The 15,923-nt window shown below is 40.0% G+C and overlaps 2 protein-coding genes across 3 annotated transcripts; one reads left to right on the top strand and one right to left on the bottom strand.

Moving 5' to 3' along the window:
• Positions 1-1,569: 1,569 nt before the first annotated feature.
• SKA3 (spindle and kinetochore associated complex subunit 3) lies at positions 1,570-15,044 on the bottom strand. The gene is made up of 9 exons (XM_027557589.1): positions 14,808-15,044; positions 12,858-12,919; positions 12,587-12,752; positions 10,413-10,812; positions 8,048-8,130; positions 5,758-5,843; positions 4,373-4,555; positions 2,869-2,999; positions 1,570-2,590 (listed from the first exon to the last, which is right to left on the bottom strand). Exons 1-8 carry the CDS (start codon positions 14,908-14,910, stop codon positions 2,871-2,873), a joined length of 1,212 nt encoding a protein of 403 aa, XP_027413390.1. The 5' UTR covers positions 14,911-15,044; the 3' UTR covers positions 1,570-2,590; positions 2,869-2,870.
• Positions 15,030-15,686, top strand: MRPL57 (mitochondrial ribosomal protein L57). Of its 2 annotated transcripts, none has more exons than XM_027557599.1 (2): positions 15,030-15,118; positions 15,200-15,686. In XM_027557599.1, the coding sequence occupies exon 2, from the start codon at positions 15,230-15,232 to the stop codon at positions 15,536-15,538; it is 309 nt and encodes a 102-aa protein (XP_027413400.1). In that variant the 5' UTR covers positions 15,030-15,118; positions 15,200-15,229; the 3' UTR covers positions 15,539-15,686. The 2 variants fall into 2 exon arrangements, with proteins under 2 accessions (XP_027413400.1, XP_027413398.1); XM_027557597.1 differs by having other exon boundaries at positions 15,035-15,118; positions 15,225-15,686.
• Positions 15,687-15,923: the final 237 nt, after the last annotated feature.

Genomic DNA, 15,923 nt, shown 5'->3' with positions numbered 1-15,923 from the left:
ATTCAGTGGGTTGACAAATGTAATGAATGTACCATGCCTGGCCCAGTTAGGACTTTCTGGCCTGGCAGGTGCCAGTGTAACAGTGAACAGGGGAGCCAGTGAGCTCCTTGTCCCCACTGAGCTTTGGTCTGGTGGGGCAAGGAGCATTCTGTCACAGATTCTACCAAGTTCTATAAAGGATGAGAATGGGGTGCTGACTGGGAAAATGGTTAAACTCTTTGATAGAATGACTTTTAATCTGAGACCTGAAACAGATAAGCTAACACTGGTTAGTTTCATGTAACAAGGAAACGGGGGTGCAGGGCTGGCGTGGAAGATGGATTTATGAACCACTTACCTGAAGAGGTGGAGTCATAAGTCTCCTGTGGGAGCTTCAGCAGCAGCCCCTCCTCAGGCGGGCTGGCCCTTTGCAGCTCTGAGTGTTCATTTCGGCACACCCAGAAAAGCACGTTGCTCTTCTTGGACGTTCCCCCAAAGTCCCAGAACTGGCTCTTAGATCTCATGTCAGTCATGTGCCCAGCCCCGACCTGTGTGGTCAGGGACTGTGGCCCTGCTTGTTAGATCTTGGAGCTAGGCTATGAGTTCAAGGAAAAGCAGAACATGTTTTCCTGTATGGGGGTCGGAGTGGTAAGTGGACAGAAAGGTCAAGGATCTATAGCCTATGGAGACAAGGGAGAGCCAGCTGAGTGGGGGTGGGGGTTGGTGGGGGGGAGGAAGGAAAGACCCGAGTGCAGGCTGCAAGAGGAGATGGAGAGTGACCGAGGGTCAGGCCACACAGGGGTGGTCGTGGAGGCCACTGTGGGACCTTGGGTTCATCTTAGGAACAATGGGAAGACACTGAAGGGTCACGTTTGAAGCCTGATAAGCTAGAAGTAGCCTAGTTCTAGGAACAGAAATTAGGATCACAGGAGGAGAGTCGTGAGAACTAGGGAAAGAGAAATTCTAGAGAAGCTCAATTTGCAAGGCCTTCACAAGACAAGTGGGGACACCCAGCAGGCCACTGGAAGTGCTTCATATAATGTTTTATACATCTCCCAACACTCCTGTTTCACTCACACCCCCTCTGGTTGCCACACCATTTCTTCTCTCCCTTCTTGAATAAAACTGATGAAAAGAGCCATCTCAGTTCATCGTCTTTGCTTCCTCACCTCCAACCTCTCTACCTAACTCCAGACACTCATCCCGAGCACTCTGTGAGAATTCATCAATGCTGTCAGTAACAGTGACTTTGCCAAGTCCAGTGGTAATTCTGTCTTTTTCATTTGGATTCTCAACAATACTGACAGAATTGATCACTCTCCTTGAAATACTTTATTCCTGTTTCCCTGGCTGCTTCTCCATCTCTTTTGCTAGATTTTTCTGCCTCCTTCCATCTTCTAAAATGAGAACTCCAGGATTCAGTCCTTAGTACACTGTGAATATACTCACTCCTTAAGCAATCCTATCCATTTTGTGGACTTACATACACTGAGCCATGGTAAAGTGTACAAAAGGTTGATACAGTTCAGGAGTTAGCCTCATATACTATAAGGTTGACCAGAGCTTACTTGAAAAGCAAAATTAAGTATCTTGAATTTAACATTTTATTTAGCAAAATTTAAATTGTAACTACTCAGTAGTTACTAGAACAAAGAATAAGTTGTTCTTCAGTGACAATCTTCTGACGAAACAAAGAGACACAACGTGACGCGTCTTCCCATTTGACTTTCAAGGCACAAGCATAAAAGAGGATAATCTTTGCTGAATTAGCTTGACTTAGATCATAATGCTCTTGGGCTCCATGGACAGGGCAGCCTGGCGCTCTCAGAGACAGGTCCAGAGGCACAGCTGACAGTCCAGAGAGGAGCACCCACTCAGGAGGATGCCTAGGATCTTCCAGAGGGTGAGGCTTGGGCTCTGCTGGGCGGTGAGCTAGATGGGGGTCTGGGGAGGTTGCAGTTGTGCTGGGAAGAGCTGATTTAGGAGCACGCAACTGACAAGTTAGAGGAAAACACCCATCCAGACATGACAGCAGGCGAGTGTCTTAAGTCCAAATGTTTGAGACACCCACTTCAGTATAGCTACCTAGGCCTATATATTCCTCTTTTCCTACATCAGTTTAGGCTGTCTTTTGTAAACAGCAGTGTCTGAAAGAACATTGTTAAAATAAAAGGTGTACAAGACTTGGGACAGTCATGAGGAGACAGCGGGCAGAGCTAGCCCCAAGGAAGAAGCCCAGCTCTACCAACAATTGTCCAGCCCCGAGAAGACTGAAGGTGGCCTCATTTGAGTGGCAAACAGTAATGTTTAAATTTCCAAAATTATTTATCCTGCTTCCTAATATTACTTAAACCACACAGTTCCATAGGCAGGAAATTAGTGAAATAGTAATGATCTTTCAAAACTGAGCAGCTGAACTACACGACAGGTTAGATTAAATCAAACTTAATAAAAAGCACTTTATGCTATTAGTGTCCATACTCATCTTTAACATGAATTGGTTTTTCAAAAGGGGGACGATGTAGGGATGTTGAAAACAAAGTGAGACCAGGCTTGCGTTCATCTCATTCTGTTCAGTTTCCATAATGGAAGGATGAATCCACGATCATTTCTGTAGGAAGATACAATAAAAATAGCAGTTGGATATAACCAGTAGCCTTCAACAAGATAAATGACAGGACACTGAAGACCTCTGTTTTCACACTCATAATACAATTGGGAATGAACTCCCAGCGACATCGTCCAGGGGGCTAGTGTGGGAGCTGGAGACGTAGGGATCACGAGCTCTGGGTTGTGTCCTAAGCTGCAAGTGTCAACTCCAGATGTTTACTCGCCATCCCAATGTGAACTTTTCAATGTTTTCCTCAGATAACACGGGAACATACTTACCTTCACCAGTTTTCTTTGTTGCTGGCATCTCGCATATTCTGTCCTCCATGCCGAGGAAGGAACACGTTGATGGGTGACACCGCTCTAACTGCTACTGGAGATGCTAGGTTTGAGTTGTATTTTGATAAAATCTAAAAGAAAGCAAATTCCTTTTACTGCATCATACAAACAACATAAATCTGAAGCCTTTATAAAACAGTAAAGGTCAAGGAAAATGTGAAGATATGGATTATTTGAAGCAGAATGTTTAGCAGCACAGACATTCCACAGCACAGAAGAGATGGAGATGTTAGAGGGTGAGCTTGGGCATACAGGCTGGAAAGCTTCTAAATGTACCACTGGTCAAAGGAAGCAAGCAGCAGGGCAGCCCCGAGAGCAAATCTGGCCTTTACAAAGATGCTCAAAGGAAAGATCAGCAGATGCTGATAAAGATAGATAAAGATGCTCAAAGGAAAAATTATACAAAGAAGAACCTGAAGTATTAACTATAATTTTTTATAAAGAGCTGATATGTTAAATACAATATTTCCCTCCTTTAACACAGAAATAGAGAGGAGGCACTATGGCAAACTGGAGACTGTATGATGCTATAGACAGGAAATGCTCCTTCCTCAACTTATTATAATGCCAGGAAAGCAAATGCTTTACTGATATCTTAGGATGAGTCCCTTCCAATGGCATTTGGGTATTTCCCCAAGTATTCTCCTTCTCCATAAGCTAGGAAGGTTTCTAGAATGGTTATTAAGAATTCCATTTGCCTAAGCAATAACTGCCAAACACTTAACTTTTATTAAGTGGGGATGCTCAAAGAATCAGAGTGGTTACTTAGTGGAATAGGTAGTTGTTATAAACCAGCCCAACAGACTGCTGGTAAATTATGTTGTACTAAAGAATCAGATAAAAAAATAAAAACAAAACAAAGAATCAGATATTCTATGGGACTTCCCTGGCAGTCCAGTGGTTAGGACTCAGCACTTTCACTGCTGGAGCCTGGGTTCAATCCCTGCTCAGGGAACTAAGATCCTGCAAGCCATGTGGAGGTCACACAAAAAAAGAATCAGATATTCTAACATATTTAAACAAGTGCTTCTCAAACTGAGGTCCAAGACATCTGGACGTCTCAAGTTCAAGAAACCCTGATCCAAGTTATTCAGGGTTCTCCAACAATGGAGAACCAAAGGGTAAATGACATTTCTGATCTTGCCAGAAACCTCAGGGGAGACATGGTTACCAAGGTGATCACATTTGAACAATCATTAGAAAATATTTTAAGAATACATTTAACAACATGAAATTAAGGAGAAAATGCCTTATGAGGGCACAAAAGTGTAGTGACGTCACAGCTCAGCTCTGAAGAGCCTTAGCCAGCTTAGATGGCCTTAACAGGCCAGAATTAAGATTTAGATCCATACCAGCACATTAGCCTGATAAATAATACAGTTTGTATCCATTTCAGGTCTTTTTGCAGGAAAAATAAACCAAAACAGTAGCCTAGAAAAATAACCTGGCGAATATCTTCTGGAATTGTAGTAACTTCTGGAGGTGTAGGTGTTTTGAGCAGATTCTCGTAAGAAGAAATTGTAGGAGAAGAAGGATCTGCAAAATTCTCAAAGCACTCGTCTGAATTTGAAACTAATGATGTACTTTCTTTTGTTTCTAAGTCATTTGATGAACTGTTTGTGGATACCTATTGAATAAAAAGAAATCATTAAATTACGGGGGTATAAAGTAATATAGTGATAAAAACTGTTCATCAATCGTTAGCTCTGTTGGGATCTCTAAGGAGGCCCAAAGTGACCCCCTCTTCCCTGACCAAGAATGAAATACAATCAAGGACACAAAGAAAGGGCATGGGGAGGACAGAGCACCATGTTCATTACGCGGGGCTGAGGGAGGGCTGCACGTGCAGTCTAAGCAGACTGGCTGGCTGAGCCCGAGATTTAGATGGATTCACCATCCAGACTCGGGCAACTCTATCCTGGCCAAGCCAGAGTCACAGCAATGAGGAGCTCTGCCAGGGAGGTAGTGGCCCATTCCCACTGACCTGGCCTGTCTCCCCAGGGGCAGAGGGAACACTGAGGGGGTGCCTTCCACATGGCCAGGAACACAGTGGATTACAACAAGGCACATAGTGCAATTATACATTAATAAAATTTAAAAAACTGAAAGTGAGTGCCTCAGCTGCACCAGACATATGTCACGTGCTCAGTAGCTGACTCCCAGCCGGAGAACACACAGTACAGACCATTTTCATCACTGCTGGAGGATGCGCTGACGGCCCCTCTACCAGAACTGGTTGTCTAAGTGTGCATAACAACTTGACACAGGGATGAAATTTTGCATACACAGTACATTTGTTCACTGGGAAAATTTTGGAATAAAACGTGTAAGAATCACCCATTTTGGTGTTTCTATCCATTATTCTTCCTTAAAATATATGTGTATGTGTGTACATGTATACATACACATACATATCACTGTCCACATCATTACATTTTTCTTGAAAACATTCTATGTTCTTATCTGTTTTTTTTATTTTCTTATTTTTTTTTCTTATCTGTTTTTTAAAACATGCTTGCCACATGACACTGGATCTTATCGATTTCCTTAATAAGCTTTTTCCCCCTTTATCATTTGACATTTGTTCCCATGTTCTGCTCTTATAAATAAGGGCCATAACTTTACTGTTATAAATCTCTGTCCCAATATGCCTGAGAATAAATTCTGGTTAAAGGGTGTGAAAAAAATGGAAAGCTCTGGATACATGCTGCCAAATGATCCTCTGGAAATACTAAATACACTCCCTAAGGCTACTGCAGCCTATGTATTCTAAACTGACTGACTGCGTCTGGAAATAGTGTGTCAGATTCACTAGGGATGGATGTTTACCATAGCTGTGCTGGTCTTTGTAGAAGGGACTTTCAAACCAGGAGTGCAGAATGTAGGTGCCAAGGGAGAATGTGTATGCTCAGCATCTAGAAGACATATACAAGGGCATGAAAATATAGATCTAAAAGACTTTAACAAAATTTCTCCGTATCAACTGTGCACTTTATTTTTAATAACTTAAAATATTCTAACTTTAGTGTGTACTTGACTGGAAAAAAAACAAAACTATCATATTCACAATCTAGTTATCATTCAAAGTTCAAAGTGTTAGTCGCTCAGTCATGTCCAACTCTTTGTGACCCCATGGACTGTAGACTGCCAGGCTCCTCTGTCCATGGAATTCTCCAGGCAAGAATCCTGGAGTGGATTGCCATGCCCTCCTCCAGGGGATCTTCCTGACCCAGGGATCAAACCCATGTCTCCTGCATTGCAAGCAGATTCTTTACCATCTGAGTCACCAGGGATTAGCATTAATAAAAGTTTAGCAAGGTTGCAAGGTGCAAATGTAATGCACAAAAATGAACAGTTCTAGTATAAGCTCTACAAACAATAAAAACTATATTTGGAAAAGAATATGTTTTACAATAGCAACAAAAATATACCCACATATAAATCTATTAAAAATTGTATAAGACCTTTATGGGAAAATCAAATTTCTGCAGATGAAACAGGAGGAGAAAGAGGTCAAGGAAGGTCAATTGCCTTTCAAGACATTAGGACTTACTCTAAAGCTATAGTAAGTAACTACAAGTTACTTGATTAGTCAGGGATGGAAAAACAGCCATTGGAACAAAAAAGAGATCCTAGAAACCATGCATAAAGAGAGATTTGCTGTCTGTAACAAAGTGTGAAAGAAACCTTAAATACCAGAGAAAAGTAAATATGTTAGCAAAATAATTAAACTGGCAAAATTTTATCTAGTCTAATCATCAAATGCTAGAAAGATGGAGAAACAGGAATTCAAACAATGTTGGAGACAGTAAACCAAAACAGCCACTCTATAGTATCATTTTAGCATTTTCTAGACTAAGTAAGGGATTCCCAGGTGGCTCAGTGGTAAAGAATCTGGCTGCCAAATGCAGGAGATGCAGGTTTGATCCCTGGGTCAGGAAGATCCCCTGGAAGAGGAAATGGCAACCCACTCCAGTATTCTTGCCTGGAAAATACTATGGACAGAGCCCAGAGGGCTACAGTCCACGGGGTCACAAAGAGCTGGACATGGCTTAATGACTAAACAACAACTATCCCTTAAGAAACAAATAAAATATGGCTCTATTAACAAGCTTACACTTAACCAAATTATTAATGGATAAGCCTAAGCATTCTGTTCCTTCCATAAAAGATATTGCCAATGATATATTGAAGAATTTTAGTTAGTAAACTATTCTTTGGAAAACCCATTTCACTTCAGAAGGCATAAAGGTATCTTTCATTATAATTTTCTAAAAAGTTATAGTTCACTGGGAATTGATTTCTGAGTGTGGTGTGAAAGAGGTAGTGGTTCAACCTTTTTTATAAAGGCCTCTATTTAATATAATCATGCTCTTCTAAGTTGAGCTCAGCTTACTATGAGTCAGCTGTATTTTTTCAAATTGTTTATGCCATCAGTACTTGTTAATTTAGTAAGAAGTCAGTGAAGTTAGCACTGAAAGAGAATTTTTCTGAAAATATGTCCAAAACTTTAAAGACTTAACAGAATAGTTACCTTAAAAAGTTTCCAATAAATTTGGTATAGATTATAATTATTCAAAATCATAAAACTCTAGGATTTTAAATTTTATATTTACATAACAACCAATGTTTTCATGTTTGCTGGGACAAATGTGAAAACACTACATGAAAATATTTAAAGTTTTTCTACTGTTAAAAAAATCCAAAATCTGAAATGATAGCTGATATATTCTGGGTGTGGTTTATATAAGAAAGATAATCTAGAACTCTAATCAATAAGCTGAAGCTAAATTCAAACAAAAAAAAGTACTATTGGCTCTATATTAAAGATTGGTGAGTTAATATTTATATTTTAAGTTAAAATGTTAACAAACAAGCTCAAAAACACTGAATATAATCAGGAAGAGTGTGAAAAACAGAAAACTGTATTTCTCTTGTATGAAATCACACTGAACCTGAATGGAATGGTACTTCATATAATGGTACTTTATATAATTCAGTATTATGAACCGAGAAGATGCAGAAGGCTATTAGAATGTCTTAGGTGATAGGACCATTTATTGTACAAAGATAGTCTGGAAAGAGTATGGCTGAGAAATAACTTGAAATTCATACTTACTGTTTTTTCCCAATGGCTGGGTTATGAGGCCAGGAGTGGCAAAGACATTATCATTGGGCACTGGTTCTGTTTCTATGGTCTCACTGGTGTGATTCATAGGGAAATATTAGAGTTAAAAAAAGTTAATATTAAATCTCTGGAAAATTATTTAATCTTATTATATATCATTAAGTCTGGACATTCAACTATGTTTTATGGAAGATAAATTCCATGGAAATCTTTTTTCTTTTCTTTTTTTAAATGTATATCCATAGCTCAAAAAAGGTTAAGAACTATTTTGTATTGGCAGCTTTGACTTAGAAGTGGTTAAAAATCTTTGACTTAGGGAATTTCCTGGTGGTCCAGTGGTTGGGATTCTGCTTTTTCTACTGCAGGGGGTGCAAGCTGGATCCCTGGTTGGGGAAGCAGGATCCTGCATGCTACACAGTCCAAAAAAACAAAAAATTGACTTCAAGGAAAGCTGTGAGTTCAACTCCTTGGTTCAAATATAGAAACTGTTAGCTCGTGGCTTCAAAATCATAAAGTGGAATTTTATACCAGTATACAGACAGAGATTAAGAACATTTTTTAGACTAAGACTGACTCTGCCATCTTATTAAAGTTGTTCTAGCCAATTACCCAGATGTATGACATGTAGTTATAAAAAAGAACATCACTGAATACAATAAAATAGTTCAATTAACAAACTGTCCTAGTGTAATTTACTGAATAATCTTTACTTGAAAAACATCTTCAGTATATATTAAATCCTTAGGTAAATTAGAGGCTGTTTCTTGGCTATTCTGTTTCTGCAATAGGTCCATTCTGTCACAATTTTATACTGTTTTACTTACTGTAGCTTTATATATTTTAATAACCAGTAAGTTAAATCCCCTCGTTACTGTTATTTTTCATTATTTTCTTAGTTATCCTTACTTTTTATTATTCCAAATCATTTGAATAGTTTTCTCACACATCCCTTATGCTCCACCTTAGAGGAAAAAAAAAAAAACCTAAGGTTTTATTTTAATTGTATGATATCCATAAATTAACTTGATACGATTAAACATCTTAGTAATATTCAGTCATTCTGCTAAGGAACATGGTATACTTTTTCATTCTAATTTTCCCTTTAACTTAGAAATGTTTAGTGGTTTTATTCATATAGGTCTTTCACATATAACTGCATGAGTATTTTACTTTTTTGTTGAGAATTTTCATGACTTTTCCTCTGTATTTACCAACTAGTTATAATAAAATATAGGAAAGCATATTATTTTAAGTAGTTATCTTATATAAAATAAATCTTACATCAGCTTCTACAGATTTTAGCTGTGCCTTTCTCAAGTTGCCCAGGTACAAAACATGGCCTAGAAATACATCACGGTAATCTTTATTTCTGTTTTGTATCTTATTACATTGGCTACAACATTAAGAACAATGTTAAAAAAAACAAAAACAAAATAAAACCAATGATGTTTAATAATGGTGACAGCTTCACCATTAAGTTAGATATTCACATTATTACATTAATGAAGTATCCTTTTACTGAGAGTTAACAATTTAAATGAAGAATGGGTGTCTAATTTCATAAAATTCTTGACATCTATTGAAATTATCCTTTTTTTTGGGAATCATAGGAAACTTGTATTTTATGACTTTCCAAATACTCCTGTCTCTTTTCTCCAATTGTTTTTTTCTGACAGTTTGAGTTGAATGTTTATTTTCCCTTTTTAATAACTACAGTTCTTAACGATATGCATTTAAGAGTGGTACTTTGATATGTGGTATTTTCATTTTAACGTTAATTACCACTTCTATACTGATCACTCCCATATCTCTTCAGTGTAGCATGGAATTCATCACTGTGCTTCAAATTCGTATTTCAATACTTAAGCTTAAGAGTACCTCAAAACCAACATGTAAAGAAACTCAACACCTTTACCTCCAAGCTGTGCTCAGTTGTGGCTGGCTCTACAACCTCATGGACTGTAGCCCACTAGGCTCCTCTGTCCTTGGAATTTTCTAGGCAAGAACACTGGAGTGGGTTGCCATTTTTCTCCAGGGACCCCCAAGCTGCAGGTATTCTTTTAGTTCCTGAGCAACAAATCAGAAATCTGTGTTCTATCCTAGATCCTCTTTTCTTCCCAAGTTTCCATACCAAGTGTTTTCAGGCTCTTATTCTATTTCTTCTAAACCAAGGAAACTAATAGTTCACACTTTACTGATGGAATTGGTGATTCAGAGAAGTTTGAAATATGAAGTATCTGGAAACCTTTGAAAGAAAGGTATTGTCTGAGAGAGATTTCTTCTAGGGGGAAAAAATCAATAAATACAAAAGATTTAGAAAGTTAAATAAAATATTTCTTTTAAGAAAGCTGCTTACCTGTTAGTTTTCACATTTTTAAGTCCAATTGTGTAATCGTCATTTAAACACATAGTATATTCAGAGATACCAAAGTGTTCTAATTTAGGAGTTACACACTCAAAATCATCCATCTTTAGTGCACATTTTGGAGTTTTTAGTAGTGAGTGTTTGGAAAATGGAGTTAAAATTTTTGGCTCTTCCTTCTGGTTGTTTACTGCTTGGGGAGGGTTTGGTAGAACTTGGGATACGATGTACCGCTCAAGTCCAAAATCAGAAAGCTGTGGACTACGCGGTGACTTCTCAGAAACAGAAGTGCTTGCAGCAGCAGAATCCAACAAATCATCTTTCAAGTCAGGCTTCTCAGGACGTTCACATTCACTGGACTCTGGTTTAGAGTCAGTGACTTCTTGCTCATCCACTGAGAGAAAAATCAAGGTCATATTCTGGTCAAACATCAAACTAGAAAACGTCATGTACTACAACCACATAAAACAGCTCCATCTGAAATGTACCCAATCAGCAAAAGCTCTCTCTCTATTTTCTAAGGAGAAAATATTCTTCTTTTTAAATTTCAATTGTACCTTTCACTTTCTGACATGTACCGCTTATATCTCCATATTTCATCTTAATGATACATCAGAGGAGGGAAGTAAACTGTTCAAAGATGAAAAATCAGTACCCACAAATAAAACTGCAATTTCTTAACCCTAACCCTATAGATCCCTGTCAGAATCTTTTGGGCTCAAAGGCAGAGAAAAGGGGTAAGTTTAGGCTGTACATTTACTTGACCAACTAAGAGATCCAACAGATTGAGGGAAATGAAGAGGCACACACATTTTCTTTGAAGACATTATGTTCCTTGTTTTAATTGGCAGCTGAAATGAACTAGGACAGGATTTTGTTTTTGTCTGCATAACCCATGACACATTAAATCTGAAGGATGCACCATTAAAAAAAAAAAGGTTATAAAAACTCTGATTTCCTGGCTTTTGGCCCTTGAAGAGCTGCTGATTCAGAATTGTGTTTTGGCATTGTGCTTTCTGTTAATTCTGAGAAACGTCAGAAGAACTACCAGAAAAACTACTGCTGAATTGATTACAAGGCTGTCACTGATGAGTTTAATAAAATAAAGTCATCACCATTATTACTACCTCTTAGGGAGGTATTTATTAGCAGCTCTATTTCACTAGTGAGGAAAAGTAATTTAGAGAAGTTACTATTACAGTGGAACCAGTTTCTGAGTAACCAAAGTCAGCTTGTTCACACCAAAGTCAACTAAATTCATTCCATTATACCATGCAGGCTGTTTAACTTACCTTTCATATATCTCAATATGTACATATTTGTTGAATCTAATTAAAGTTTTATTTACACACAAAGATCATTTTCATAACAGAAATGAAGACACTGAAGCATACTGAAATTAGTTCCTTAAAGGTATGGGTATAACACTAACAACAATAGTTAACAATGGATGATTAGCATACAAGGTCCCGTTCAAAACAAATTTTGTCTCATTTAATTCTTACACAACCTCAGAGGTAGCTACTATTAAACATCTCTACTTTATAGGACTTCCCTGGTGGTCCCGTAGTCAGAACTCAGCACTTTCAGGGCTGTGGCCCTGGTGGGGTCAGAAAATAAACAAAATCTCTACTTTAGAGATGACAAATTGAGGTACAAAGTAACTGGTCAAAGATGAATATAACTAGCAAGTAGTGAAATTAGATTTGAACTCAGGCAGTTTGACTCTAAATTCTAAAACACCATGCTCTCCTACCCGTCATCAGCATTTTATAACTAAAAAGGACTTTATGAATTTACATAGCCAAAATTTTCTCATTCTATGAGAGTGAGAAAGTGAAATACCATGGCTTAGTCTCTCAGCTACTTATTGTCAAAACTGACCAACAACCAGATATCCTTAAGTCATGTAGGTTTATCTTGTACCCTTCTTTCATCGAGCACTGTATTGGTTCTCATCTAGCATTTGTAAAGGAGAGCAAGGACTGCCTTCACAATGCACTACCAATCAGCACTGCATCCAGAACACAGGGATTGCTGAATAAACGATCAAATGTCTATTACATAAGGGCAGAATCAGAACTAGAAATGATGGCCAACCCTATAGTAGTCTTAATTATGCTGCTTTAATACTAAAACAAATGCTATTAAAGGCTACTTATTCACACCTGAATTTTTCTTGGCACGTGGAGTATATCCATACTTCTGGAAGAACTCTTTTATTTTCATGATATCCATTGAATTCTTTCTCATCAATATTTTTGTTGCTTTTATGAAACCAATGTTTTCTTGACTTTCCAAGTTTGCTTTATCAAGAAGAATATTGACATCATCCTTTCATGAAGAAACAAAGTACATTTTAACATTTGACTAAGTCTATTTATAATTTTGTAAAAATTACCACATAAAAATGATAAATTAATATTGTAGGAGTGATACCTTTAGAATTCGTACTTCTGAGTTAAGGTCATGTAGAACTCTCATTGGACAGTCTTCAAAGTCTTCAATATGAATATTGAATGGAAAAAGTATAACAATGAAAGGAAAAAATAAGAAAATAGAAAATAGAATTTTTTTAGAATCATAAAATCTTTATATAGAAAAGTACAGAAATATATAGTTTGATGAACTTTCAAAGTGAACATATCTACATTGATAAGCAGGTAAAGCTTTATGGAAACCAATTCTGCTGTATATTAAAAATCCAAAACCATTTATACAATTCTGTGTTTTATAGCATTATCTCAACCATGTAAACAAAGTCAAGCATAACAAAGCAACAGCGAAAAATAAGAATAGTAGAAAAGCTATTGAAAATTAATAGCGGTGTCTTCTGGTGGTGAAGTTGTAGGAAAGATTTTCTTTCTACTTTCCCATTACCTCAAACTTTTTGCTGTGCACATACACTGTTTTCACAGTCACAAGCATAAACATTTTGAAATGGCTGAAAAACTATCGACAACATTATTAAAGTAAAAGGAGTCTGTGCCTACAGGGTGCAATATTTTAAGGCATATTACAATTACGACACACAAAATAATCTCAAAATCTGAACTACTCTTCCAAAAACTTAAAAAAAAAAACCCTAATACAAATGTCAGTGGTGGAGAATTCTGCTTTATTAGAAAGCAGTGTTGAGTACTAGCGTTTCTGTAACACGAATTGTTGGGGAAAATACAGACACTACGACTGTGGGCTATTTGGGTGAGACCAAAGACCACCTGACCTGCCTCTTGAGAAACCTGTATGCAGGTCAGGAAGCAACAGTTAGAACTGGACATGGAACAACAGACTGGTTCCAAACAGGAAAAGGAGTACGTCAAGGCTGTATATTGTCACCCTGCTTATTTAACTTCTATGCAGAGTACATCATGAGAAACTCTGGGCTGGATGAAGCACAAGCTGGAATCAAGATTGCTGGGAGAAACATCAATAACCTCAGATATGCAGATGACACCATCCTTATGGCAGAAAATGAAGAGGAACTAAAGAGCCTCTTGATGAAAGTGAAAGTGGAGAGTGAAAAAGTTGGCTTAAAGCTCAACATTCACAAAATGAAGATCATGGCATCCAGTCCCATCACTTCATGGGAAATAGATGGGAAACAAAGGAAACAGTGGCTGACTTTATTTTTCTGGGCTCCAAAATCACTGCAGATGGTGACTGCAGCCATGAAACTAAAAGACGCTCACTCCTTGGAAGGAAAGTTATGACCAACCTAGACAGCATATTCAAAAGCAGAGACATTACTTTGTCAACAAAGGTCCATCTAGTCAAGGCTATGGTTTTTCCAGTTGTCATGTATGGATGTGAGAGGTGGACTATAAAGGAAGCTGAGCACCGAAGAATTGATGCTTTTGAACTGTGGTGTTGGAGAAGACTCTTGAGAGTCCCTTGGACTGCAAGGAGATCCAACCAGTCCATCCTGAAGGAGATCAGTCCTGGGTGTTCACTGGTAGGACTGATGTTGAAGCTGAAACTCCAATGCTTTGGCCACCTGATGCTCAGAGCTGACTCATTTGAAAAGACCCTGATGGTGGGAAAGATTGAGGGCAGGAGGAAAAGGGGACGACAGAGGATGAGATGGTTGGATGGCATCACCGACTCAATGGACATGGGTTTGGGTGGACTCCGGGAGTTGGTGATAGACAGGGAGGCCTGGCGTGCTGCGGCTCATGGGGTCGCAAAGAGTCGGGTACGACTGGTCGACTGAACTCAACTGAAAGTCACTCCACGTGTCAAGAACAGTGCGGAGAAGCTGCTATGAAACGACACGTTTCCTCTTTTGGTCGAGTTTTTATTAGCACACACTCTGTTGACTTGAAGACCGCCCCCGCCCCCCGGGATGGCAACTCACACCCTTCACTGCCCCTCCCGCGGTTCACTCACCGCTGTCCTCTCCGTCCAGCGCTCGCTGCAGCCGGGCCGTCTCGCTGTCCAAGGTGACGGCCAGAGACCGCAGCTTCCCGCAAAAGCCTCGGATCGGATCCATAGGAGAGGCCGGCTCCCCGCCTCAGAGCTCGCGGCCGTTTGAATTCCGGCGCCGGAAGCGCCATTGGTTCCCGTAGCCGCGAACGGCCTTTCTCGCGATAGGTGAAGCCTCACGCGAGGAGACAGCAGCGGGTCGGACTGGGATCTTCCGGCATCCCACTTCCGGCGTCGTTCCCCGTGGTGCGGAGCGCGCCCCGAACGCACGGCGAGTGAGTGGGGCGGCGCGGCGTGAGGTGGCCTGCGGGAGGCGGCGGAGCTCCCCTCTCCCTTTTCCCGCATCCATCGCGCAGTCATCTCTTCTCTTTCCCTCGGCAGGCGCCATGTTCCTGACCGCGCTCCTGTGCCGCGGCCGCATTCCCGGCCGGCAGTGGATCGGGAAGCACCGGCGGCCGCGGACCGTGTCGGCACTGGCGAAGCAGAACATGATCCGTCGCCTGGAGATAGAAGCGGAGAACCACTACTGGCTGAGCCGGCCCTTCCTCACGGCCGAGCAGGAGCGCGGCCACGCGGCGGCCCGCAGGGCGGCCGCCTTCGAGGCGCTCAAGGCGGCGCAGGCCGCCAAGTTCCCCGCGCACCGTCGGCTGGAGGACCAACTCGACCACCTCAACGTCACCAGGAAGTGGTCCTGACCGTGAGCCCCGCCGGCCCCCGGCCCCGCACGCTCCACTGCCCGCAGGCGGGGCTCGTCCGTCCCTAAGGGACGGTGCAGGCATGGCCTGCGTCACAAGCGACACAAACGTCATTTGTACGAAGCCGCAATAAAGCTACCAACTGTGCTTTTTGGGCGTCAGTGCGAGATTCTTGTTGGGGTTTGATCACGCAGCCGTACCTTCTGTCAACAATAATTGACTAAACGCAAATGGAAAAAACGAGCTTTTTCAGTTAAACAGACTCAAGGAAATAACGTTTTCTGCTGAGATTTACCTCTAAAAGTGGACAACTGAAAATTACGTTTAGTAAAAGCTGAATTAAAGCTTTTTTGATAAACCCATCTGTATCTTTGGCCTAGGTAAG

This window comes from Bos indicus x Bos taurus, chromosome 12 (assembly GCF_003369695.1).
Source record: "Bos indicus x Bos taurus breed Angus x Brahman F1 hybrid chromosome 12, Bos_hybrid_MaternalHap_v2.0, whole genome shotgun sequence".
Lineage (NCBI taxonomy): Eukaryota > Metazoa > Chordata > Mammalia > Artiodactyla > Bovidae > Bos > Bos indicus x Bos taurus.
This window is presented reverse-complemented; position numbering and strand designations above follow the sequence as displayed.

Bases quoted from the DNA above. Each gene is read 5' to 3' on its own strand.
- SKA3 (XM_027557589.1), bottom strand. From the start codon at position 14,910: ATGGATCCGATCCGAGGCTTTTGCGGGAAGCTGCGGTCTCTGGCCGTC. The intron at 12,920-14,807 runs GTGAGTGAACCG...TTCATATTGAAG, and splicing joins GCTGGACGGAGAGGACAGCG to ACTTTGAAGACTGTCCAATG. The intron at 5,844-8,047 runs GTAAGTATGAAT...TATGTCTTCTAG, and splicing joins CCAGCCATTGGGAAAAAACA to ATGCTGAGCATACACATTCT.
- MRPL57 (XM_027557599.1), top strand. From the start codon at position 15,230: ATGTTCCTGACCGCGCTCCTGTGCCGCGGCCGCATTCCCGGCCGGCAG.